This window comes from Rana temporaria, chromosome 3 (genome assembly GCF_905171775.1).
Source record: "Rana temporaria chromosome 3, aRanTem1.1, whole genome shotgun sequence".
Taxonomy (NCBI): domain Eukaryota; kingdom Metazoa; phylum Chordata; class Amphibia; order Anura; family Ranidae; genus Rana; species Rana temporaria.
Window position 1 is genome coordinate 377,911,778 of NC_053491.1, and position 23,091 is coordinate 377,934,868.

Genomic DNA, 23,091 nt, shown 5'->3' on the forward strand with positions numbered 1-23,091 from the left:
TATAAACAAAGTCACTACATAGTGGACAAGCTCTAAAAAATAAAAATAAAAAATGTAAACATTCCATACGGAAACATACAGTGGAATATCCACATAACGAAGGTTTCTGTTCATCCCGTCAAGAGTTTTCATGTCTTCGGGAGTCAGCTCAAAGTCAAAAACCTGAAAATAGTTAAAAGATCCTTCATAAATACTTCTTTGTAGTTCACATGAAATAGAATGAATGTGCATTAAAGACAAATCATTAGATATAATCAGGCAAAATGCAATTAAGTGAAGGTAGGAACTGCCATATGGTTCATGACCAGAGCCCCATGAAATATCCCATACTTTTGGGTATCCTTCTTTCCACAATACAATCAGTTGGGAAATCAAACAAACTGGTTTCTTTTACTGAAAGAGTAAATTACAGACAGATTCACTTGATTACATTTGCAAAAAATGTAAGTTAAATCCATTGCAAGCCTGTACAATTTAAACGTAGTAATCAATACACACATAAACGGAGTTTATGAAAACTGCATGTCAGAATATAACATTTCTAATTTCTACTTTCTACTTTACCTTATGTAAGTATATCCATCACATTAAGGGACCAACAAAAAAGTGTGGAAGCTGGGTGGGGAACTGCTTTAAAAAAAATTAAATAAAATAAAGCTCCATGCACACTATAAGCTAAAAAATGGCAGAAAAATGCTTGATGAAAAACACTCATCAGCTTTTTGTGCCAGATTTTAGCAGCATTTTAGCAGCAGTTAGGACGCTAATGCCACGTACACACGATCGGTTCATCCGATGGATTTTTTCATCAGATATCCGATGAAGCTGACTTTCATCAGTCTTGCCTACACACCATCAGTTAAAAATCAGATCGTGTCCAACGCAGTGACGTAAAACACAACGACGTGCAGAGAAAAATGAAGTTCAATGCTTCCGAGCATGCGTCGACTTGATTCTGAGAATGGGTGGATTTTTGACCGATGGATTTTCCCACAGACGATAATTTTTTTTTATTGGTATTTTAACCATCAGAAAATTTTAAAACAGGGTCTATTTTTTTTCACCGATGGAAAAAAAACGATGGGGCCTACACACGATCGGTTCGTCCGATGAAAACGGTCCATTGGACCGTTTTCATCAGATGAACCGATCGTGTGTACAGGGCATACGTGTTTTTTTTCTGCCAGCTAATCACTCCCAAAAATGCAAAACAAATAAAAGTTTTTTTTTTCTGCTCCCAAGTGGAAACTTAAAAAAACACTTCTAGACTAAAATAGTGTGCATGGGCACATAGAACAACACAATTAGCTTATGGATGCAAAAAAAAAGGGTAAGAAAATAGGATTTTTTTTTAAGCTAGTGTCCATGGAGCCTAAAAATTGAGTGCCTGCCACTGCAATTAATACTCACGTATCCCACTAATTTTCGCTGTATTGACGAGATGCCTAAAGGATTTTCTGAATATGACACTTCCAGGGGTGTCAGAGGCCTAGTTCCCCTTTGTGAGCGTTGGTTCTTTTTGCTGACTCCAATATCATTCATAGTAAGGGCTGGCAGAAAGCAACACAGTGCTCAGCAGGGAACAAGCACAAAAATGGAAGTGTCAGATGCAGAACATTCTTTGGCAGCGGTAGAATATGTTACTTTTTCTGGAAGAGGAAGAGTCAATATTACAATGTGAAAATATGTGGTTCTTTCGCTATAACATTGGAGACACAGAGGGGCGCAGTACTTACCTTGAAGTTTTCCTTAATCCTATCAGGGTTATAACTTTTGGTGATGGGCACCACTCCACGCTGAATCTGGTAGCGAATAGCGATGTTTGCCGGTGTCTTATTGTACTTCTTTCCAATTTCGGCTAAGACTGGATCTTCCAGTAGTACTGGATAGTTCTGATCTACCCTAAATGCAGAAAAATAAGAGAAGAGAAAAATGCCCCAGAGGAGATCGTTCATTAAAAATGTAACTCCATTCGAATCCCTTTTTTAAGGGAAAAGGTTAGAACCTGTTAGGTGTTATATTGCTGTCTGAACCCCATATGTAATATTGTGTAACCAAGACAGAAAGCTAGGGAAAAACCTCCAATGGGACACAAACAGCAATAAAAAGTGTAATGCCCCGTACACACCATCACTTTATGTGATGAAAAAAAACGACACTTTCTGTGAAGTAAAAAATGACGTTTTTGAAACTTCAATTTTCAAAGACGAAGTTGCATACACACCATCGTTTTCTCACAATGATCTTGCAAAGTCAGGTTACGTTCCACCACGTTTTACCATTGAAGCTAGCTTCTGGGCATGCGTGGATGAAAAAACGTCTTAGAAAACGACGTTTTTTGCTACACACGGTCAATTTCTGTGAGGTAAAAAGTGCACTTTTGAAAAACGACACATAAAATTGAAGCATGCTTCAATTTTTTTCTGTCGTTTTTTAGAAGACATAAAACGACGTTTTTGCCCACACACGGTCAATTAAATTGACGTTTTTGAAAATGACGTTTTTTTCCATCGCAGAAAGTGATGGTGTGTACGCGGCATAAGCCTTTCCCTACTCCATTTCTACTTTATTGTTGTATGTGTGCCTATGGAAGTGTCCTCTCACTTTATGTCCTGGCTACACATTGTTATTGAGACAGGAACTGAAGAGAAATCCCCCCCAGCATAGTCACATAGAGCTGTAAAAACATGTCAAAGCATGTTAAACGTTCTAACATATAGAAACATCGATTTTGGCTGCATATACATTTTGAAGGATTACTCTGATCTAATAGAAAAGCAGATTTCTGTTTTCTAAACTCACGAAAAAATAATGAACAGTTTTACCTTATAAATGTTGTGTTTTGCCCCTCCCCTCCACTATGTAATGATGACTAACAGGACAGCTTACACAGAGTGGAATAGGAGATGTTTTAATTGTATCAAAGGGACATGATGGGTAAAGGTCTAAGCTCAAGTACCCTCAGGTACAAATTTCAGCCTTATCTGCAAAGACAGGCTCCAGATGGGCATTACACCCTCTAGTGGTTCAGTTCATGAAAGCATGCCTAAAAATCAGGCCTCCAAGAAGGCCAACATTTCCAGCATGGGATCTCTCAGTAGTGTTGAACGCACTTTTAAGTTCTCCTTTTCATCCAACCAATACTATCTCATTGTGGAACTTAACACTAAAGCTAACATTCCTCATCGCCATTACCTCTGCTAAATGAGTTTCAGAGATGCAAGCAGGGCCGGCGCAACCACCAGGCGGACCAAGCGGCCGCTTGGGGCGGGCAGGTCCGCAGCCTGGGATGGGGCGGAAAGATGATTTTTTTTTTTATTGTCCGGACTCCCGCAGACTCGCAAGCGGCGGGCGCGCTGCACACAGTCGCAGAGTCCGGTCCGCGGCGGCGGCGATCTATAGTGGTGGTAGGCACGGCTCAGGCTGCCTGTGTCCAATAGCAGGCTCCACCGCTGCGGCGCCGTCCTCCTAGCCTTTCCCCTAAAGAAGGCGACGGCAGCCCCAGAGCATGGCGGGAGTTGTAGTTCTCCAACAGAGCACAGGCACACAGACTTCACTTGGCCCTCTGGTGCCTGTGCTCTGCAGTGACTACAACTCCCAGATTGCACTGCAGGGCACTCAGAGAGAGGGAGAACGTCACATGTTGCTTCTCTCGGTTCACGATTGTCCCGCCTCCTGCTCTCCGCTCTGTGAAAGGTAGGAGTGGAGAGGGAAGGGAGGAAAATATATGGAAATGTGATGGATGGGGTGTGGGGGGCAGTGCTGTGTGTGTGTGGGGGAGGCAGTGCTGTGTGTGGGGGGGGGGCAGTGCTGTGTGTGTGTGTGTGTGGGGGGGCAGTGCTGTGGGGGGACAGTGCTGTGTGTGTGAGGGCAGTGCTGTGTGGGGGGGGGGCAGTGCTGTGGGGGGGCAGTGCTGTGTGTGTGTGTGGGGGGCTGTGCTGTGTGTGGAGGGGGCAGTGCTGTGTGTGTGTGTGGGGGGGCAGTGCTGTGGGGGGACAGTGCTGTGTGTGTGAGGGCAGTGCTGTGTGGGGTGGGGGGACAGTGCTGTGTGTGTGGGGGGGGGGCTGTGCTGTGTGTGGGGGGGGGGGCAGTGCTGTGTGTGTGTGTGGGGGGCAGTGCTGTGGGGGGACAGTGCTGTGTGTGTGAGGGCAGTGCTGTGTGGGGTGGGGGGACAGTGCTGTGTGTGTGGGGGGCAGTGCTGTGTGTGTGTGGGGGGGGTAGTGCTGTGTGTGTGTGTGTGTGGGGGGGTAGCGCTGTGGGGGACAGTGCTGTGTGTGTGTGGGGGACAGTGCTGTGTGTGTGTGGGGGACAGTGCTGTGTGTGTGTGGGGGACAGTGCTGTGTGTGTGTGGGGGGGACAGTGCTGTGTGTGTGTGGGGGACAGTGCTGTGTGTGTGTGGGGGGGACAGTGCTGTGTGTGTGTGGGGGACAGTGCTGTGTGTGTGTGGGGGACAGTGCTGTGTGTGTGTGGGGGGGCAGTGCTGTGTGTGTGTGGGGGGGCAGCGCTGTGGGGGGGGGGGTAGCGCTGTGGGGGGACAGTGCTGTGTGTGTGGGGGGCAGTGCTGTGTGTGTGTGGAGGGCAGTGCTGTGTGTGGGGGGACAGTGCTGTGTGTGGGGGGACAGTGCTGTGTGTGGGGGGCAGTGCTGTGTGTGTGTGTGTGTGTGTGGGGGGGGGGGGTAGTGCTGTGTGTGTGTGGGGGGGGGGATGTGTGATGGGGAAATACTGTGTGGGGGGGGTATGTGATGGGGGGCAATAATGTGTGGGGGGATATGTGAAGGGGGGTACATTACTGTGTGGGGGATATGTGAAGGGGGGCATTACTGTGTGGGGGGATGTGTGAAGGGGGGGGCATTACTGTGTGGGGGGATATGTGAAGGGGGGTGCATTACTGTGTGGGGGGATATGTGAAGGGGGGCATTACTGTGTGGGGGGATGTGTGAAGGGGGGGGGCATTACTGTGTGGGGGGATATGTGAAGGGGGGTAATACTGTGTGGGGGGATATGTGAAGGGGGGGCAATACTGTGTGGGGGGATATGTGAAGGGGGGCATTACTGTGTGGGGGGATATGTGAAGGGGGGGGGCATTACTGTGTGGGGGGATATGTGAAGGGGGGTAATTATTGAAAGAAATATTTTTGCAAGGGAGGTGGGTGGCCGTTGGGGGGGGGGGGCGCCAAAATGGAGCTTCGCTTGTGTAGGCAGAAATCCTTGCACCGGCCCTGGATGCAAGATTTGCTGATATCTGAACCCTACATGTTTCTTTACACTGACAGAGTGGTGCTAAGACCTTCAGACTGTTTTATTCCAAAAGTGGCAACGGCATTCCATTACAACCAGGACATCAATCTCCCGACTTTTTCTAACGATCAAGGTGAACCACATGCCTTGGATGTAAAATCTGCTATTATCTCTTATCTGGTGGCTACAGCCTCCTTTAGAAAGTTGGAGAACCTCTTGGTGATTCCTCATGGGAACAGAAAAGGACAGAAGGCACTACCACGCACTATTGCATCATGACTAGTCAAGTCTATCAGAAAAGCTTATGCCATTCAACATGTCCGGTACCAGAGGACATTAAAGCTCACTCAACTAGGGCAGTGGCAACTTCATGGGCAGTGTATTGCAGGGTTTTGCCTGAGACGATATGCAGAGCAGCTACCTGGTCATCCATACATACATTCATGCCCCACTATAGGGTGGATTTTGCTAAATTAACGAGCCAATTCTTCAGCTACATGTTAAATAAATACTACTTTTTTTGCACCCATTCGACTGGCGAGTTATTTCCCAGTGTGTGCTGCCATGATGCGTCAGAAAACTGAAAATTGTATACTCACTTTTCCGTAATTTTCCTTTTCAGGCGCATCTTCATGGCAGCATCCTGCCCTTTTTTATTAGTTGATAGATACAGAGAATGAAGTGGGGTGTCTCTTTAAACCGTATAGCTAACCAATTCCGTCAGGTTGTGGGGGCGAAGTCACAACCCAGTGTGTGCTGCCTGCCATGAAGATGCGTCAGGAAAGGAAAATTACCGAAAGGTAAGTATACAATTTTCAGTCTTCACACTAGTTCCCTGTTGCTCAAAGCTCATGGATGTCAGAAGATGTCCTGGAGATTTCTAAGCAAAGGCTGGCCAATGTGGAGGCTAGAGAAGCTCCCACCTTGGGCAATATGGTGGGTTTGCATAATTTTAACAGGAACGTCTTCTGCCCCTACATTGACCCTTGCTTGGGAGTCTGTGAGAGATGCAGCACCAGGCTGTCAAAATGACAGCCCAGCCCTGCTGATTACATGGAGATGGCTCTACAGATGCTATCATTGGAACTCCTCTCTCATTGTGACACAAACCCATCTTGTATCAGGAGCATTGACAGCAGCCCCTGATACATACAGTGTGGCAGGCCAACTGTGAAAGTGTGTATTTGCAATAAGACCTTCCTCTTGTCACCTAACAACATTTTCCCCCTGGCTGACCACTCTGCCTGTGAATGTTTGTGTATGACTAGCTGTGGCAAGGAGTGTAAGCTCTTTGGAGGACAAGAAAAGAGGTTATAAGTGCTTTCTGTAGAGTGCAGCAGAAAAGCTTTCTAAAAGAGTCAAATAATAAAACAAGGTGAACAGCTGAAGCAGCCCCAACTCTAGGTCATACCAGTCCCTGTGTCTGTGTGAGCCCAGGACACTGTACGCAGTCAGCAGGATGTCTTTTGTTTTGCAGAACTCTAGCAGTTTGCTTTGATTCAGATATGGTTGACATTCAACCTGCAAAACATGGAAAGTCAATGCTTTAGGTCCAATTGTACTTTCATTTTCACAAGGTGTTTCTGTTGTAATATCCTCATTTAGTTTTGCTGCATGAAAGAGTAAGGCCCTGTACACACGATCAGTCCAAACTGATGAAAACGGACTGAAGTCCAGTTTCATCAGTCCAAACCTACCGTGTGTATGGCCCATCAGACTTTTGTCCTTCAGACCAAAGTTTTAAAACTTGCTTTAAAATCGGACTGATGGACTGATGATCGATCGGTCAAAACCGATGGTTAGTATGCAAAAGCATCGGTTCAAAACCCGCGCATGCTCAGAATCAAGTCGACCCATGCTTGGAAGCATTGAACTTGTTTTTTAGCACGTCGTTGTGTTTTACGTCACCGCGTTGGACTCGATCGGATTTTGAACTGATGGTGTGTAGGCACATCAGACCATCAGTCCATCAGACTTCAGCCTTCAGTCCATTTTCATCAGTTTGGACTGATTGTGTGTACAAGGCCTGAGAAATGTGACAGATGAGTGGAACTTGAAGCTCAAAGGCCAACATCTGACCTCTAAAATCCTTCACAGAAAAGCCAGCAAGTGGTATAAACTGGAGCAATGTACTTGGAAACTTCACTAACAATTTTGTGCTAAGGCTTGAGTTGCGCGCTACAACGCAGGTACCAAAAAGCTTTTCACTCATACATCCTAAAATGTTAAAGCGTGTATGTACAGTATATATAGTATATGTACTGCATTATTATTACAAACCTACTATATAGTACACATTGTGACATTTATTAAAAACTATTAATAATTTCTAATTACCTGGTTGCACACAGGCTTATACTTCAGTCCATGCTTGTTAAGAATTTTCTCTATCTGCCGACGGTTAAAGTTGGAGACTCCAATAGATTTCACCAGCCCAGCATCCTTACATCTTTCCATGGCCTGTGAGTGGCAGAAGCATAGTGGTGAAAAATTAACAATGGGAATGTCCACTTTTAGGGTACTTTCACACTGGGGCAGTGCCGGCGTTATCGGTAAACCGCCACTCATTTTAGCAGCGCTTTACTGCTGTTATAGCGACGCTTTGGCGACACTTTTTGGGCGGTAGCGGGACACTTTTAACCCAAGAAGGTCTTAAAATTGCCCATGATGCGGCGCTTCCTGAGTGCTTTTCAGGTGCTTTGGAAGCGGTGCTTATTCATTTCAATGGGCAGGGGCAGTGCAGGAGTGGTGTATACATCCTGCACTGTACCGAAGATGCTGCTTGCAGCACTATAACGCCTGAAAAGTGCCTCAGTGTGAAAGAGATCTTAGCCTTTGCTATAAAGTTACAATGTTGCATGCTTTTTACTAGAGAGACAAAAAAAACTCTAGACCGAAGAGATACTGTTTGCTATTGCTGTTACCTTGATATGCCTTTATACCACGTTTCTATGCGAGTATAACCATTGCTGTTTTACTTTTATTAAAATAGTTTTGGTAATGAACAAGGTCAAGGCGCCCTCCCTTCTTTTCCAAGTGCTATTGTGTTCCGAAAGGGGGATGGCCCCCTCGCCAGAAAACACCGTTTAGTACTCGCAGCCATTGGCTGAGAGCGCTGATCAGATGCCGATCTACAGATGTTTTTCAAGCCCCTTCGACAGAAACCGGACGTTCGGCCAGGTTCTGTCAGACAGGCTACCATACACACGGAACAGGGATAAATGCACAGAAAGCAGAGGTGCATTGCACTTAGATGGTCCCACGTGCAAGGGGCCTGATGATTTCTTGATTTAAAGGGGTTGTAAAGGAAAACATTTTTTTTCATAATAAGCATCCTTTACCTGCAGACATTTCTCTTTTCACTTCCTCATTGTTCGTTTTTTCTCAGAAGTTGCTCTATTTCTTCTCTGTTCTGTTCACTTTCTGCTTGTCTGATTTTACTGACCATCGGGAAGGGAGGCTTTACTGCGGTGGTCAGTGACATGCTCGCCCCCTCCTGGGAACTACATCTGTGCGGCAGGACGCGCTCTACGTGTTAGAGACTTCAAGGAGGTGTGAATTACTGGGTGTGCCGCAATGCATACGGGAAAATGTAGTTCTTACATGAACGAACAAACCAGGAAGTGAATGAGAGAACAGAAACTAGAATGCCGGAGGTGATATAGATGAAGGAATTTAATAGGTATTTACTCATTTTTTAACAGAATCATTACACTATTCTGTCTGTCTACCTTGCAGACATTAATTTTAGGCAAAAAAATGTTTTCCTTTACAACTCCTTTAATTGTTTGGCTTCATTTGAGGTTTAAAAAATACAGATATACAGTACATATTTTAGCCTGTATGACTGCATGAACTAAAAACAGCATTTTATTTTGAACACATCCAATCTGCCATTATCTGTTACCAATTACCATTGCTCTAGCTGAGCCAATCAAATGCCATCTCCTACCTCCCATATAGCACACAGGTCTGTTGTGGTATCGAGCTGAGCTTTTCCATTTTCATCCATGGGGATCAGATCTCCTCCGGGCTATAAAACGAGAACAGATTGTCAAATCTTGCACATTTCCAAGACTCGCTCAGCGAGTGTCAGCTATTGGACCACAACCCCAACTTTTACTCCAAATGGCAAGTTTCCAGCAAGTCCACTGAGCCAAAGGGCTTATTTCTATTTAATATCTAGAGCTGTCCTTCAGCTGCCAATACTATGAAAAGTTTAGGAAGAGTGTAAAAGATGATAAAAAGAGTTGTTGAAATCACTGAATGCTTTACTAAGTCTATGAAGACTATTACCTGTTGTTCTTGAGATAGAAGGGAAAAAAAGCACAGCCCCTCTAAGTGCAGTAATAAAACCATTTAATAAGTATTAACATACAGATGATCTACTCACAAGGGAATAGAAATAAGGCACAATGTAATCATGGGGTCCCCCTGGCGACTGATATGGTAACATCCGATACTCGACTGCGAGTTGTAATACTGCACTTAGAGGCGCTGTGCTTTTTCCATTCTGTTTGATGCAGAGTCCGCTTCTGGCTCCCTCACCTGGCTGCCTATAGTGCTGGTATATGGACCACCACCGCTGTGTCATTCTGCTTTAAAAGTCAAACTGCTGCTTTTCCCTGAGAAAACAAAACTCAGATTTCACTTTAGGTACACACAGTCCTTATTTTCTCTTGCAAGTGCTATTCTAAAGGGCAGCGTGTTCAGGGTGCATTTAGAAATCATTCAGAAAACGTCTAGCAGCTGTCTTGAAGTCCTACTGATACCCTTCAGTTCTAATTTGGGAACGTGAAATACAGATCAATAATTAGAGTAATTGTAGGTTTAAAAGGAATGTGTAATAATTTAGCATATATGATTTATTTTGGTTTGGTTTTGTCCTGTAAATATGAAATAAGAGTTTATTATTATTTTTGCATTCTCATTTACTGCCAGCAGATGGAGCACTTGTCACTTTTTTACATGTTCTACAGGCTGCTTTTAACCTCTTCACACCGGCCTCTCTGTGGGCGGGCCTTAACATCAAGAGGCCGCATATATGCGTAAACAAAATGTAAACAATGCTGTGAGGGAGCGCGCAGGGGGTAACAGAAAGTTTCTGATCGCTACTTGTGATCAGGAGCTTACCAATCATGTGACCGCTGTTACAGCAAATCACGACGGTCATATGACTGAAATGCCCGCCTTCGCCTTTTAAAGGGCCAGGAGGTACAGGTGCTGAAGGGTTAAAGGGGAAGTATGGTCAAACTTCTACTGTGTGTCACAGTAGTGTCTATAGTTCTGCACTCCTGAGACCCAGATTCAGCCGACAGCTGTCTTTGATCGCTCAGTTCTCAGTGTGGAGCCAGCAGGGGACAGCTGGAGCATCAGATTGATTTCTGCACCCATTTACCTAGGTGAGTATGTATGTTTATTTGGAATCCCACCTTTCTCTTAAAATGCTTTGCAGAGTTAAAGCAGCACTCCAGACTGTATATGTACATATCAAACAAAACAAAAGAAAATCCCCAGCTCTTACCAACCAAATTATGATGTCTAACAGTGTGCGTTAAAAACAGGGGTTTCGTTTGCACACATTTGCAAGGAAATGCATAAGCTGCAGAGCCACGTCATGGCACCCCAGTATTATCTGCAGTCCTAACTCAAAATTTTGAGAGCCTCCACAGTAGAAGCGGATGCATTATAATGGATAGGCAGAGGGCAGGTGAGCCTGGAGGGAGCCCACACCTCCTTAAAAACACAGGGGCGCACTAGACACACAGGCTGGTCGGTAAGTTGAGCTAGTAATTTGGTAATGTGGAATACCCATAACTAAAATCTAGTGGACCCAATTGCCTTCAGAAGTCACCTAATTAGTAAATAGAGTCCATCCGTTTAATCTCAGTATAAATACAGCTGTTCTGTTAAGCCCTCAGAGATTTGTTAGAGAACCTTAGTGAACAAACCGCATTATGAAGGCCAATTAACACACTACACAGGTCAGGGATAAAGTCGAGGAGAAGTTTGGACGCTCTCCATCCAATCTGACAGAGCTTGAGCTATTTTGCAAAAATGTCACTCTCTAGATGTGCAAAGCTGGTAGAGACATATCCAAAAAGACTTGCAGCTCCAATTAAAAAGTATTGACTGAATACAAAGTAGTGGCTAAATACAAATGCACACCATACTTTTCAGATATTTATTTGTAAAAAAAAATTGAAAACCATTTATCATTTTCCTAACACTTCACAGTTATGTGCCACTTGTGTTGGTCTATCACATAAAATCCCAATAAAATGTATTTACAATACATTTACGTTTTTGGTTGTAACATGACAAAATGTAGAAAATTTCAAGGGGTATGAATACTTTTTTAATGCACTGTAGAATATGGGAAAATGTTTTATGTGGACCTTCAAGGCATAGAAATGCCATATTTCTCTGTTCTCTAACGCATTGTTACGATATTTATTTTACAAGTACCTGACCCATCCTGCTCTAATTTTGAGGGACACATTAAAAATATGTAAGTCACAGCCTGCTTAAGACAACTGATCCAGCTGGAATGAGTAGGATGACCAACACTTAAGTGTAAGGTGTAGTGATAACAGTCGCCACAGTAAAGCTGGGCCTGATACAAAACACAGGTAGATACAGCTAGAACTATAGACATAAAAGAACAACATGTAGTTATAAGAAAAATGCAGACACTTACAGTACCTTAAGTGAAAATGGCCAGTGGATGAGGAAGAGATCCATATAATCCAGTTGGAGAGTCTCCAGGGATTGCCTCACATTAGGTTCTACCAGCTCTGGTGAGTGAAATGTCGACCACAACTGAAAAATAGAAGCAGAGTGCACCAAAAATGTTCAACAGGTTTCAAATTAAAACTAACAAGATTGAAATAAATAGCCCAAAAAAATAAATAAAACCACAAAACCTGTTTTGCAATATTCACCCAAAATTTAGAGCTGTCCCTCACAGTTATTCTGCCGCTAAGCGTTCTCAGTCTGATGCCTGGCATCATTCACCCCCCTACCTTCCGCTGAGTCCAGGCTGCCATGGATCTGCTACCAGTCTGTGACTGGACAGTGAAAGGAGAAGCAGCACAGTGATGAGTTAATCTCTTTGCCAATCTGCTCTCTCCTCTATCAGCATGATGACCTTGTAAACAGATAGTCTCCTTGTGCTGCTGCTTCCTCTCACACTCAGGGGCGGACTGACCATTGAGGCACTCGGGCACTGCCTGAGGGCCCCATGCCACTAAAGGGCCCCATCAGGGTTGTCAGGCTCAGTAAAACCAGGGACAGTATGTAAAAATCTGTGTTTTTTTTACATCTGTCCCTGATATGTCCAAAACCGACATGTTTTGATGTGAAAATCCCGAGATTTTAGCTGCCCCGCCTCTGTACTGCCTCCTGGCTTGGTGGCCATCTGTAAGCCTGGGGCCCCATAATCTTCTATTGCATGGGGGCCCCATGAGTTGTCAGTCCACCCCTGCTCACACTCCAGCCCTGCTGTACATGGACTGCAAAAGGCTGATACTAGGTCAAATTCAGACACAAACACACTTACTCACTTGAAATACTGTACATTTAGGGATATATTCACTATTTAGGAGCTGCATTAATTAATGTATTTTATATCTGCCTAGAGTTCAGCTTTGGAGTGGTTGTAAACCTCAAACATGAAATATGAACAAAGCATATCCCTCTATAATGTGCATTTGTCTCAATCCAGAGCACTAAGTATCATTTCTGTCTGCTGCCCCTTTCATCTGCTATTAGATTCATGAAGTAAGAAAAGCTGCTCCAGGTGAGTGAGTCTCTGGTTAAACCACACACACTAGTCAGGTGCTAGCCCAGCTTGCATGCTGTGTAACATGAAGAAATAATTCCGGACGGCTGCACTTCCAAAACTCCTTTTATTAAAGCTTCATATGACAAGCAATAAAATCAAAAGCCTGGGAGTCATCTTTGACTCGGACATGACTATGGATGCACAAATAGGATCTGTAGTCAGCGGATCTCACCACCTTCTCTGCCTGCTACCTAGACTCATCCCGTTCATCCCGGAAGAGGACACAGCAATAGTAGTTGGAACAATCATTAATTCACGACTCGACTACGCAAACTCCCTCTACATAGGACTACCCAAATTGGCTACAAGTCGTCCAGAACACAGCAGCCAGACTGGTAACGGGGAAAAAAACGCTTCTCAATACCTAAGCGAGAAAATTAAACATAACAACCCTGGTCACGCCCTCCGATCAACTAACCAAAACCTTCTCCACATCCCTAAGTCCCGCTGCAAGTCGAAAGGAGAACAAAGATTTGCAGTCCAAGGACCAAGGCTATGGACCGCTCTACCCACAAACATCCATATAGAAGAAAACCATCGGGCTTTGAGGAAAAAACTTAAGACCCACCTCTTCTGAAGGATAAGGACGGCACTGAACACAAGCGCCTTGAGGCGATTTAGTTCACATTTGTAGCGCTATACAAGTTACTCGGCGCATTTTTTTACGTCGTTTCCGTAAAGCTTTTTCCGGCGTAAAGTTACCCCTGCTTTAAGAGGCGTAGCCAATGTTGAGTATGGACGTCAGGCCAGCGTCAAATTTTCCGTCGTTTACGTAATTTGCGTAAAACGTTCGCAAATAGGGCTTTGCGTAGAATGACGTTCACGTTGAAAGCATTGGCTTGTTGCGGGTTAATTTCGAGCATGCGCACTGGGATACCCCCACGGACGGCGCATGCGCCGTTAAAAAGAAAACGTTGATTAAGTGGGGCCAATAGGAATTACCATTAAACACGTCCCCATCTCATCCATTTGAATTGCGCGCCCTTACGCCGACACAGTTACACTACGCCGCCGTAACTTACGGCGCAAATTCTTTCTGGATACGGAAAATACGCTGTAAGTTACGGTGGCGTAGTGTACCTGAGATACGCTACGCGGACGTATAGATGCGCCAAGGTACGTGGATCTGGCCCAAAGTGTTAGAACATACTGGCATATTCCAAAAGTATGTGCATATCTCGAATGACCGTCAATGGGGGGGGGGGGGAGGATTAATTAGGCAAAGGGATGGACATTGACTCAGTGCATTTCCCAGAACTAAATGCTCTTGAACTCCCTACCCTAATTTGTCCGGCTGTCGCCTACTCCGTCTACCTTTGGGTGATCCCTGAAAAATCATCTCTTCATGCAAGCCTACCATGCCCCCACCTAAAACAAGAAATTTTTATTCCGGAACATGTGGACCCCATGCAGATATTACGTTATGTATAACTTGCTCCTTTCTTTTAGATTGTAAGCTCTCATGAGCAGGGACATTATAATCTTCTTGTTCTGAATTGTATTGTAACTATACTGTCTCCTTTTTGCAGTGTGAAAACTGTTGGTGCTATATAAATCCTGTTGAAAAAATAATATTACTGCTAAACATTTGCTGAGTAACCAGAAAATACGGCTGGTGAACTCTGGCAAATGTATGGTAGATCTGGGCCAATCGAGGAAGTAGAACTCCTCCAGGTTTAGCCCAATAGGCCTCTGTCCCAGTGTGGCCCTGAAGCCGCCGCCACAGCTGGAGGGAGCCAAATTGGACCAGACTCTCCTGTCTCAGTCCAAATATCTGACCTAGTAATAATAAATTGGCTTTAGATGTACTCTGTTATTACAAACAGTAAAATCTAAAATTTTGAATTGCCCCTTGAGGAATAAACCACTTAATCCAACCACATGTGTTTGTGACTTTGAATCCAAAAAACATCTTGACAGCTAGAGTTTGCCAGTAAACAAGGGGCCACCTAATTCATCACCTCAGGGAGGTTGGAAGGTGAAATTAAGTAATGTTAGCAAAGGTTTTGTAACATCCCCATAAAACTGGGCTAAAGCGTCTACCATTTTTCCTTGTTCAAACTTTTGTATTAAATATAAAACATGCCATCTCGTACAAAATTGTACATATGAAAAATGCTAAATATCACTCATACAGGGAGAGCCACTTGTGATGTTTACAGTTTGCAATATGGACCAACATATGAACCTCTTAGGCCCCGTACACACGGTCGGTTTGGTCCGATAAGAATGAACCAAAGTTAATTTTCATCGGACCAAACCGACCGTGTGTATAGGCTATCGGTCTGTTTTCCTTCGGTCCAAAATTTTAAAACATGCTTCAAAACCGAACCGATGGACCGCTGCCCCATCGGACCAAACCGATGGTTAGTGCAGAAAAGCATCGGTTCAAAACCCGCGCATGCTCAGAATCAAGTCGACGCATGCTTGGAAGCATTGAACTTCATTTTTTCAGCACGTCGTGTGTTTTACGTCACCGCGTTCTGACCCGATCGGATTTTGAACTGATGGTGTGTACACACATCAGACCATCAGGCCACTTCAGCGGTGAACCGATGAAAAAGGCTCAGTCGGACCATTCTCATCGGTTTTGTCCGACCGTGTGTACGGGGCCTTAGAGGGGTATAAACACTTTAAGGTCCATATAGATTTGGTGGGTGATGACCAGGGCCGGACTGGCCTACCAAGATAGGGGGAAATTTCCCGGTAGGCCGCCTTTCCTTGGGCTGCTTTCAGCTGTGGCTGCAGCGGCGTCCAGGGCCAATCCTGGACTGGTGCACTGAGCCCAGGCACTGTGAGCCGATAACACTAATCCAATGACGGGAGATTGAATCAGTATGAGATGTATCATAGAAGCCGGTCTAGGAGATTAGGACTTTGTTACAGTGGGCGCCCGTGATATTCAAATCCTATCTCTGTGACACAGCGGGAGATCGCTGCTCTGTGTGATCCAGACACAGGTAGGCTGCATTTGGGGACACTGGTAGGCTGCATTTGATGAGGCAGCATTCATGGGCACAGTGAGGGGTCATCATGGCTTTTGTTCCACTAAGTGAAGGGCACTGCAAACCATGTTTTGGCCCACTATATACATGCTGATATTGAAAGAGAAGTTTCCAGATGTGCCCCATGCAATGCTCTTTGACAGCACTGGATGGGAGAACCTTTAACTCTTCACCAAATACCTGACAGACCATGGTCCATCACAGCAGCTGACAAACAAGGATCACCTGGTCTTGGTAGGTTCGTACTCTGGCTGGTGGGAATTTGATGCCCTCCCAAACACTTCCAGTAACAAAGTGACCAGGACATTAAAGTGGATATTCTCCACACATGGAGTTCCGTATAAATTGATGACTGACAATGCAACATAATTTTCAAGTAGAGAATTCAAGAACTTTGCTCACCAATGGGATTTTTGGCACGTCACTAGCAGTCCCAATTACCCTAGATCCGATGGTCTTGCAGAGCATAATGTAAGATCAGCATCTCCTAGAGAAATGTGCACGTGATGGTTCTGACATTTATGTAGCCCTACTCAACCTCCGCAACACACCTAGGGATGGCATGCCTTCTCCAGGAACAACGTTTACTATCACAACGAACCAGGACTCTGATTCCCATGGTCCCATCCCAGCTCCTACCAAAAGTTGAGATTGACATTCAGGCTGCTTTATTTACCCTCAGGCACAAAGAAAGGATAAGCCTCTGGAGCCTGAGTAGGTGGTAAGGATGGAGACAGTGCCGGCCCAAGACATTGTGCTGCCTGGTATCAAGAATGAAATGCTGCCCCCCCCCCAAAAAAAATTGCACCCACTAAAATGCCCCCACATCCATTATTTTATATCATAATAACTAAAGTGGACCTATCATGGCTCTATCCATGTATATAGGAGTATAAAGAGGACCTGTTATGGTTGTTTACATGTATAGGAATATAAAAAGGACCTGTTATGGCTCTATTCATGCAATTAACCCCACAGTGGAGTGCAGAGCGGAACGGAACGGGAGGAGCAGTCTGGCGGCAATTAGCCCCACAGTGGAGTGGAGAACGGAGCTGGCGGAATGGGATGGCGTGCGGGCGGCAATTTGCTGCCCCCCTGAAAGTACTGCCTGGTACAATGGTACCATCGGGTCCCATGGTAGGGCCGGCCCTGGATGGAGACAACCCGTGGGTTTGACAAACTGGGCACGGTTCACGGAAAGGCCTGCCAACCAAACAGCTATGTTGTCCATTCTGATGGTAGAACCTATGTAAGAAGCTGCTGTCACCTCCTACAGGTACCTGAATCATACTGTACCGCCACTGCCCATGGATGGAACACACAACCACAACAAAATTATGACGGCAACAGGCAAGCGGTTTCAGGTTCCCAAGCCCCACAAGTTCTTACTCGATCTGGAAGAGTGTGTAAACCTAATCCAAAGTTCCAAAACTTTATCACACACTGACTCTTACCCAGTATTTTGTTTTATATTGTTATATGAATAATTAATGCACAGAAAATTAACTCTATTATCGTGAAACTTAAACAACAGTACAATGGTAATGCAGTGAGAGTGAAACAAAACCATAAAAAACAATAGTCCCAATAGTGACTAGGTAAGTGCAAACCACTACACTCCCTGTGTAGAAAAATGCTGATTGTAATGACTTGAGTGGGATGCGCCTCCCTGTTCTAAGTTAACTGTCTCACTGGCAGGTGTAAGATCATCCACGCTGACACAGCTCATGCAAAGCAAGCAGAAAGACCTTATTGCCCAATATAGTAACCACCATTAACAAATATATGACAGGCTTATGATATGGGCACACTCAAGAATCCCCCGGACACAACAGGCAACAACAAGCCGCTCAGGATGGATATTCTCCTCATTCGGATGTGCAATCCGTCATTCCTGTTCGTAGCTCCTCCCCCACGCGTTACGTCACTGGACACATGACTTAGTCATGGGTAACTGCAGGTCAGATCTCAGCTGACGTTATTTATAGCCAGTGAGACGACCAGACCAACGCGGAATGCAGCACAAGGAGTTGAACACCTTACATCTTTGCTGGCTATTAAGAATGTTTGTAAATGGCATATACAAAAACCACATTAAGCATTAACTTTTAATACGATAAAAATCGATAAAACTTAAAAACAATCGTATAAGAACATATTATAAACCGGACACTTATGAGGATATGCAAATGCATAGCAGCCCCAAGTGGCCAAAGTTCATATGACAGGACAAGCCACTACTAGAACCAAAGAAATTCTTCATAATATATAAATGGCTTATTGTGACCTGCATCCTATAGATAGCAACTAATTACAATATTACGATATCTAGGTGATTAAAAATTAGTTAGAAATTATTAAATTAAAAATCCATAATCAATACTGAAAATATAAATATTAATTACAATATCAATACTAAAAATTTGATATATACTAAAAAATATATACTAATAAATTGATTGATTAAAACTGAGAAAACAAACCCATGATTAATAGTCTGAGATGAAGCAATTAAAAACAAATTCAATGTTCAAGCCGTTAGGCAATAAAGATCTCATTTCGTGTATCCATGTCGATTCGTTTTTACTCAAGTCCCACACCTTATGACTACCCCTCCAGTGAGGTGTATATTTGGCAATAGCCCAGAACTTTAATTATTTGGGGTTCTTTTGGTGACATAGAGCGAAATGTTGTGATACATTATGTTTTGGGAAGCCTTTTTCAATATTTTGTACATGTCCCCTGAGACGTTTCCACATCGGTCTCTTCGTACGTCCAATATATTGGAGGGAACATGAACACTGAAGGGCATACACTACTCTTTTGGTTCTACAGGTAATTAGGTCTTTGATTTCATATTCCTTATGTGTTACATTGGAGACAAATTTTGAACATTTTTGACCGCCAAAGTTTGTTTTCCTGCAAGCTAGACATCGCCTGCACGGAAAAAAACCTTTTCCCTGGTAAAAAGTTAACGTTAAAGTTAAGTTAAAGTTAAAGTTGGAGGATCTGGTACATTCTTTGCCACCAGGTCCCTTAAAGTGGGTGCTCGTCTGTAGACTATTCTTGGCATACTTGGTAATATGCCTTGAAGCTGTTTGTCAGTCTGTAATATAGGCCAATGCTTCTTAAAAATAGTTTCCAATTGCTTATGTTGAACATTGAAGTTGAGGATAATAGGTACTTGATTGTCTGGACCCTTACTTTTTACCTTGTCCTGTATAAGTAGATCTCTCGGCATTTCTAGTACATTTTGTATTTGTGCTTGTATAAATTTAGTGTCATAGCCTTTATTCACAAACTTAGTGCCAATCATATTAGACTGCTCAAGGAATGTTTGTGGGTCGGTACAATTTCTACGGATTCTCACCATTTGCCCTTTGGGAATATTAATTAGCCAGGGGTCAAAATGGCAGCTGTCCACCGGTATGTAACTGTTTCTCTCCACTGGTTTGAAAAAGGTTTTAGTGGTTAATTGTTGTGCCTCCAGTGTGATTTCCAAATCCAGGAACTGAATCATTTTCTCACTGATGGTATATGTGAGTTTGATATTCCTCTGGTTCTCATTTGATTTCTCAAAGAACTGGATCAGTGATCTATCATCACCCCTCTAGATCAATATACAGTCGTCAATAAATCTTCTATATAGAACTTGTTGGTCAGGTGTGTCGGCATATATAGCTGATTCCTCCCACTCTGACATAAAGACATTAGCCACACTTGGTGCGTACTTGGCCCCCATGCCTATTCCATTAAACTGCCTGTAGTATTCCTGGTTATGCCAGAAATAGTTGTGTTGAAGTCCAAAGGCCAGGCATCTTAGCACAAACCGATTTTGTTTGGATACGAGCAAACCAAATGTATTCAAAGCCCACTTGGAGGCCTGAATAGCTTCTGCGTGATTGATATTCGTGTATAGTGAAGCCACATCGGCTGTGGCTAGCAAATAGCCTCCTGATGTGTCAATCTTCACTGTATCCAGAACCTGGATTAGGTGCTTAGTGTCCCTCAGGTATGCCCGTGTTTGCGGGACCAGTGGCTGAATGAATTTATCTACATATTCCCCCAATCTGGAATTAATGGCCTGAATTCCATTAATTATCGGTCTTCCTGGTGGTCTGAGGGGGTCCTTGTGGATTTTTGGGACTGTATAAATTATAAAACTTTTCTTCCCTTTTATGTAGTACTCCTTTGTTCCTTCTTTTTGGACCAGCTCAATCAATTCTTCCTTATATTCACCAGTGGGATTTTTTCTGAGTTTAATGTAGGTATTTGTATCCTTCAGTTGGTTCTCCAATTCCTCAATGTAGTAATTCTTGGATAATACCGCTATGGCTCCGCCTTTATCAGCAGGAGTAATGATGACAGTTTTGTTGTCTTCTACTTCTTTGATTCCTTTGTGAATAGCCTTGGCATCCGGGATTTGTTTTATTTTCAATTTTTCCGAATCCCGTAGTACCATTTTGTTAATTGCGGATTAAAGAGAGATTTGTTCCTCAGCTGGCTGTGTTGAACTCTCCCTAGTCAATTAGTTCGATCCTCTTCCCTTTTTACGGGTTGGTTCAACATATATTTTTTAATGTTCAACTTTCTCGTATATTTTTGTATGTCTACATAGACGTCAAATTTGCTGAGATTTCGTTTAGGGGCAAATTTGAGTCCCTTGTCCAAAGTAAGTAGCTCCGTCCGTGTTAATTCTACCCCACTATTGTTGTAAGTGCCTTCCCCTATTGGACCTTTCTTCTTTTGGATCTTGTGTCCACCTCTGCATCCTCTCTGTCGTTTGGGCTTCGTGTGTGTGTCATTTGGTCGTATCGTGGAGGTGTCCTGTCGCTCCTGCGATACTCTAAAAAAGAACGAGAATCTGTTTCCTCTCTGTAATTGCCCAGTGGTTCATATTTGTTGTGCGTTGGGATCGGACTTCTTCTATTATCATAATATTGGTAGTCCCTAGGAGCTGGACCACCATACTGGGGTTGTTGTGGTGGGGCTCTTGGATGTTGATAAGGATACACATCTCTCGGATCCCTGCGATCCTGATTGTAATATGTGTAATCCTGTTGATATCCATATTGATGTGCCCCTTGTTGATCAGATCGATTCTGTGGGGGTTTTTGAGATTTTTGATTGTTCTTATTTTTCCCCAAAAAATTTTTTTGGTGACTTAGACCTGGGTTTTTGATTTTTATTCACCCACCACGGTTTTGGGGTTCTGGGTTCATTATGATCGTCTCTCGTTGGTCGACCTTGCCCATTTGGATAATCCCTATAAGATCTTCCATAGTCACCCCCATTATTGCTAGTGGGTTCTGGTGATCTGTATCTCATCTCTCTCACAGGGGATACAATTCGTACCTCTCTATTTGGGGAAGATGATACTGATCCCCCATTCCCATGCTTCAGATTGATTTGCCATTTGAAGGTTTGATGTTGTTGATAATCATGTGTGTCCCTGAGGTATTTTCTCTTTTTCCGTTGTTTAATCTCAAGGTCTTTTTGCTCCAATACTTTGTTCAGTTGGGCAGTGAGTGTTGTAAAGGAAGGAGTGTCTTTTTGACCCTCTAAAAAAACTTTGCATTCAGCAATCTGTTTATTTATACTAGCAATTTTTCTTTGTTTTCGTTTGATTAAAAATTGCAATACTTCTAGCCCTTTTTCATTGAAGAACTGATACCATTCCTCAATGGAGTCTTTATCTAAAAGACCATCATTGATGGGAATATCCCATCTAAGCCTCCGTGGAACAATACCTAACCATGGTTTTTCCATGCTAGGATCGGTATCCCAGAGTCACGCTCGGGGTAGATGTGCAGAGCGTGCAGCGGCGCGGCTTACCTTCTCGCAGCATTCACAGACAAAGTTACTTACCTTGTCCCTGGATCCTGCGATGCATCCCCGCTGGGTCCTCGCTCGATTCACAGTGTCCCCGTGTGCTGCCGATCTCCGTTTCCTGTGACGTTACGACGCACAGGGGCGGAGAACGGCGCCAAATTCAAAAAAGTAAACAAACACATTACATACAGTATACTGTAATCTTATAGATTACAGTACTGTATGTACAAAATACACATCCCCCTTGTCCCTTGTGGTCTGCCCAGTGCCCTACATGTTCTTTTATATAATAAAAACTGTTCTTTCTGCCTGCAAACTGTAGATTGTCCATAGCAACCAAAAGTGTCCCTTTATGTCAAAAATGGTTTTAGAGCCGCTGGAAAACAGCGATAATAAATTATAATCACTTGCAGAATTGTGCGATAGCGATTTGTGGGGAAATTCGTCATAAAAAAATAAAAGTAATGACAGTGACAATTCTGCAATTGAGCAAATTTCAGTGATTTTGAGTTGATTACATTATTGAATGATTTTTATTATAATTACATTTTTATTTGTTATAATTATTTATAATTATTTATTATATTATAATTTATAATTTTGTTTTTAAAAAAAAATCACACTCGGGATGCCTACTAGACTCTTGTTTGGTCAGATTTAAATGAGTTATTCCTAAGAATTGCAGGCCTACAGTATAAAACGCTAAATTTCCTTGCAAAATAATTGTACTGCTTTTGGTACGTAATTCCAGACAGAATCATACCGCCAAGGAGGTTAATATATTTCTCATGAGTGGTTAAATCCCACCATATGCTCACCTTCTTTTCCATTAGGTGACCAAACTTTCTGAATGTGGTATCAAGATCACCTGTCTCAGAAACTGGTTTGGTGGTGAAAACGTCTTTCAAGTCTACTGTGCGGGTTTCCATATATTTAAATATATCCATAGTGGCTGCTAAATAGTGGTGTGAGTAAACAGTGAGTATAATATAAAATGTACTACAGTTTTATATTGTACTTTGTTATTGTTCCTTGCTATGCTGTACTCCTTGTTGGCTCTATACAGTATTATGTTTGATGTGATATATATATTCACTTCATTTATGTGATTATTTATATATATATATATATATATATATATATATATATATATATATATATATATATATA

The 23,091-nt window shown here is 43.3% G+C and overlaps 1 protein-coding gene across 2 annotated transcripts in view; it reads right to left on the reverse strand.

The window, feature by feature from the left end:
* LOC120932841 (aldo-keto reductase family 1 member C1-like) overlaps nt 1-23,091 on the reverse strand; it is a 41,914-nt gene that overhangs the window by 7,512 nt on the left and 11,311 nt on the right. The window contains exons 3-8 of one of the 2 annotated variants that reach the window (XM_040345619.1): nt 11,944-12,060; nt 9,191-9,271; nt 7,576-7,698; nt 6,650-6,759; nt 1,737-1,902; nt 80-162 (exon numbers count right to left, since the gene is read on the reverse strand). In XM_040345619.1, coding sequence (XP_040201553.1) covers nt 80-162; nt 1,737-1,902; nt 6,650-6,759; nt 7,576-7,698; nt 9,191-9,271; nt 11,944-12,060 — 680 coding nt within the window. The remainder of the gene's footprint in view (nt 1-79; nt 163-1,736; nt 1,903-6,649; nt 6,760-7,575; nt 7,699-9,190; nt 9,272-11,943; nt 12,061-23,091) is intronic. The other variant, XM_040345620.1, reaches the window with a different exon arrangement.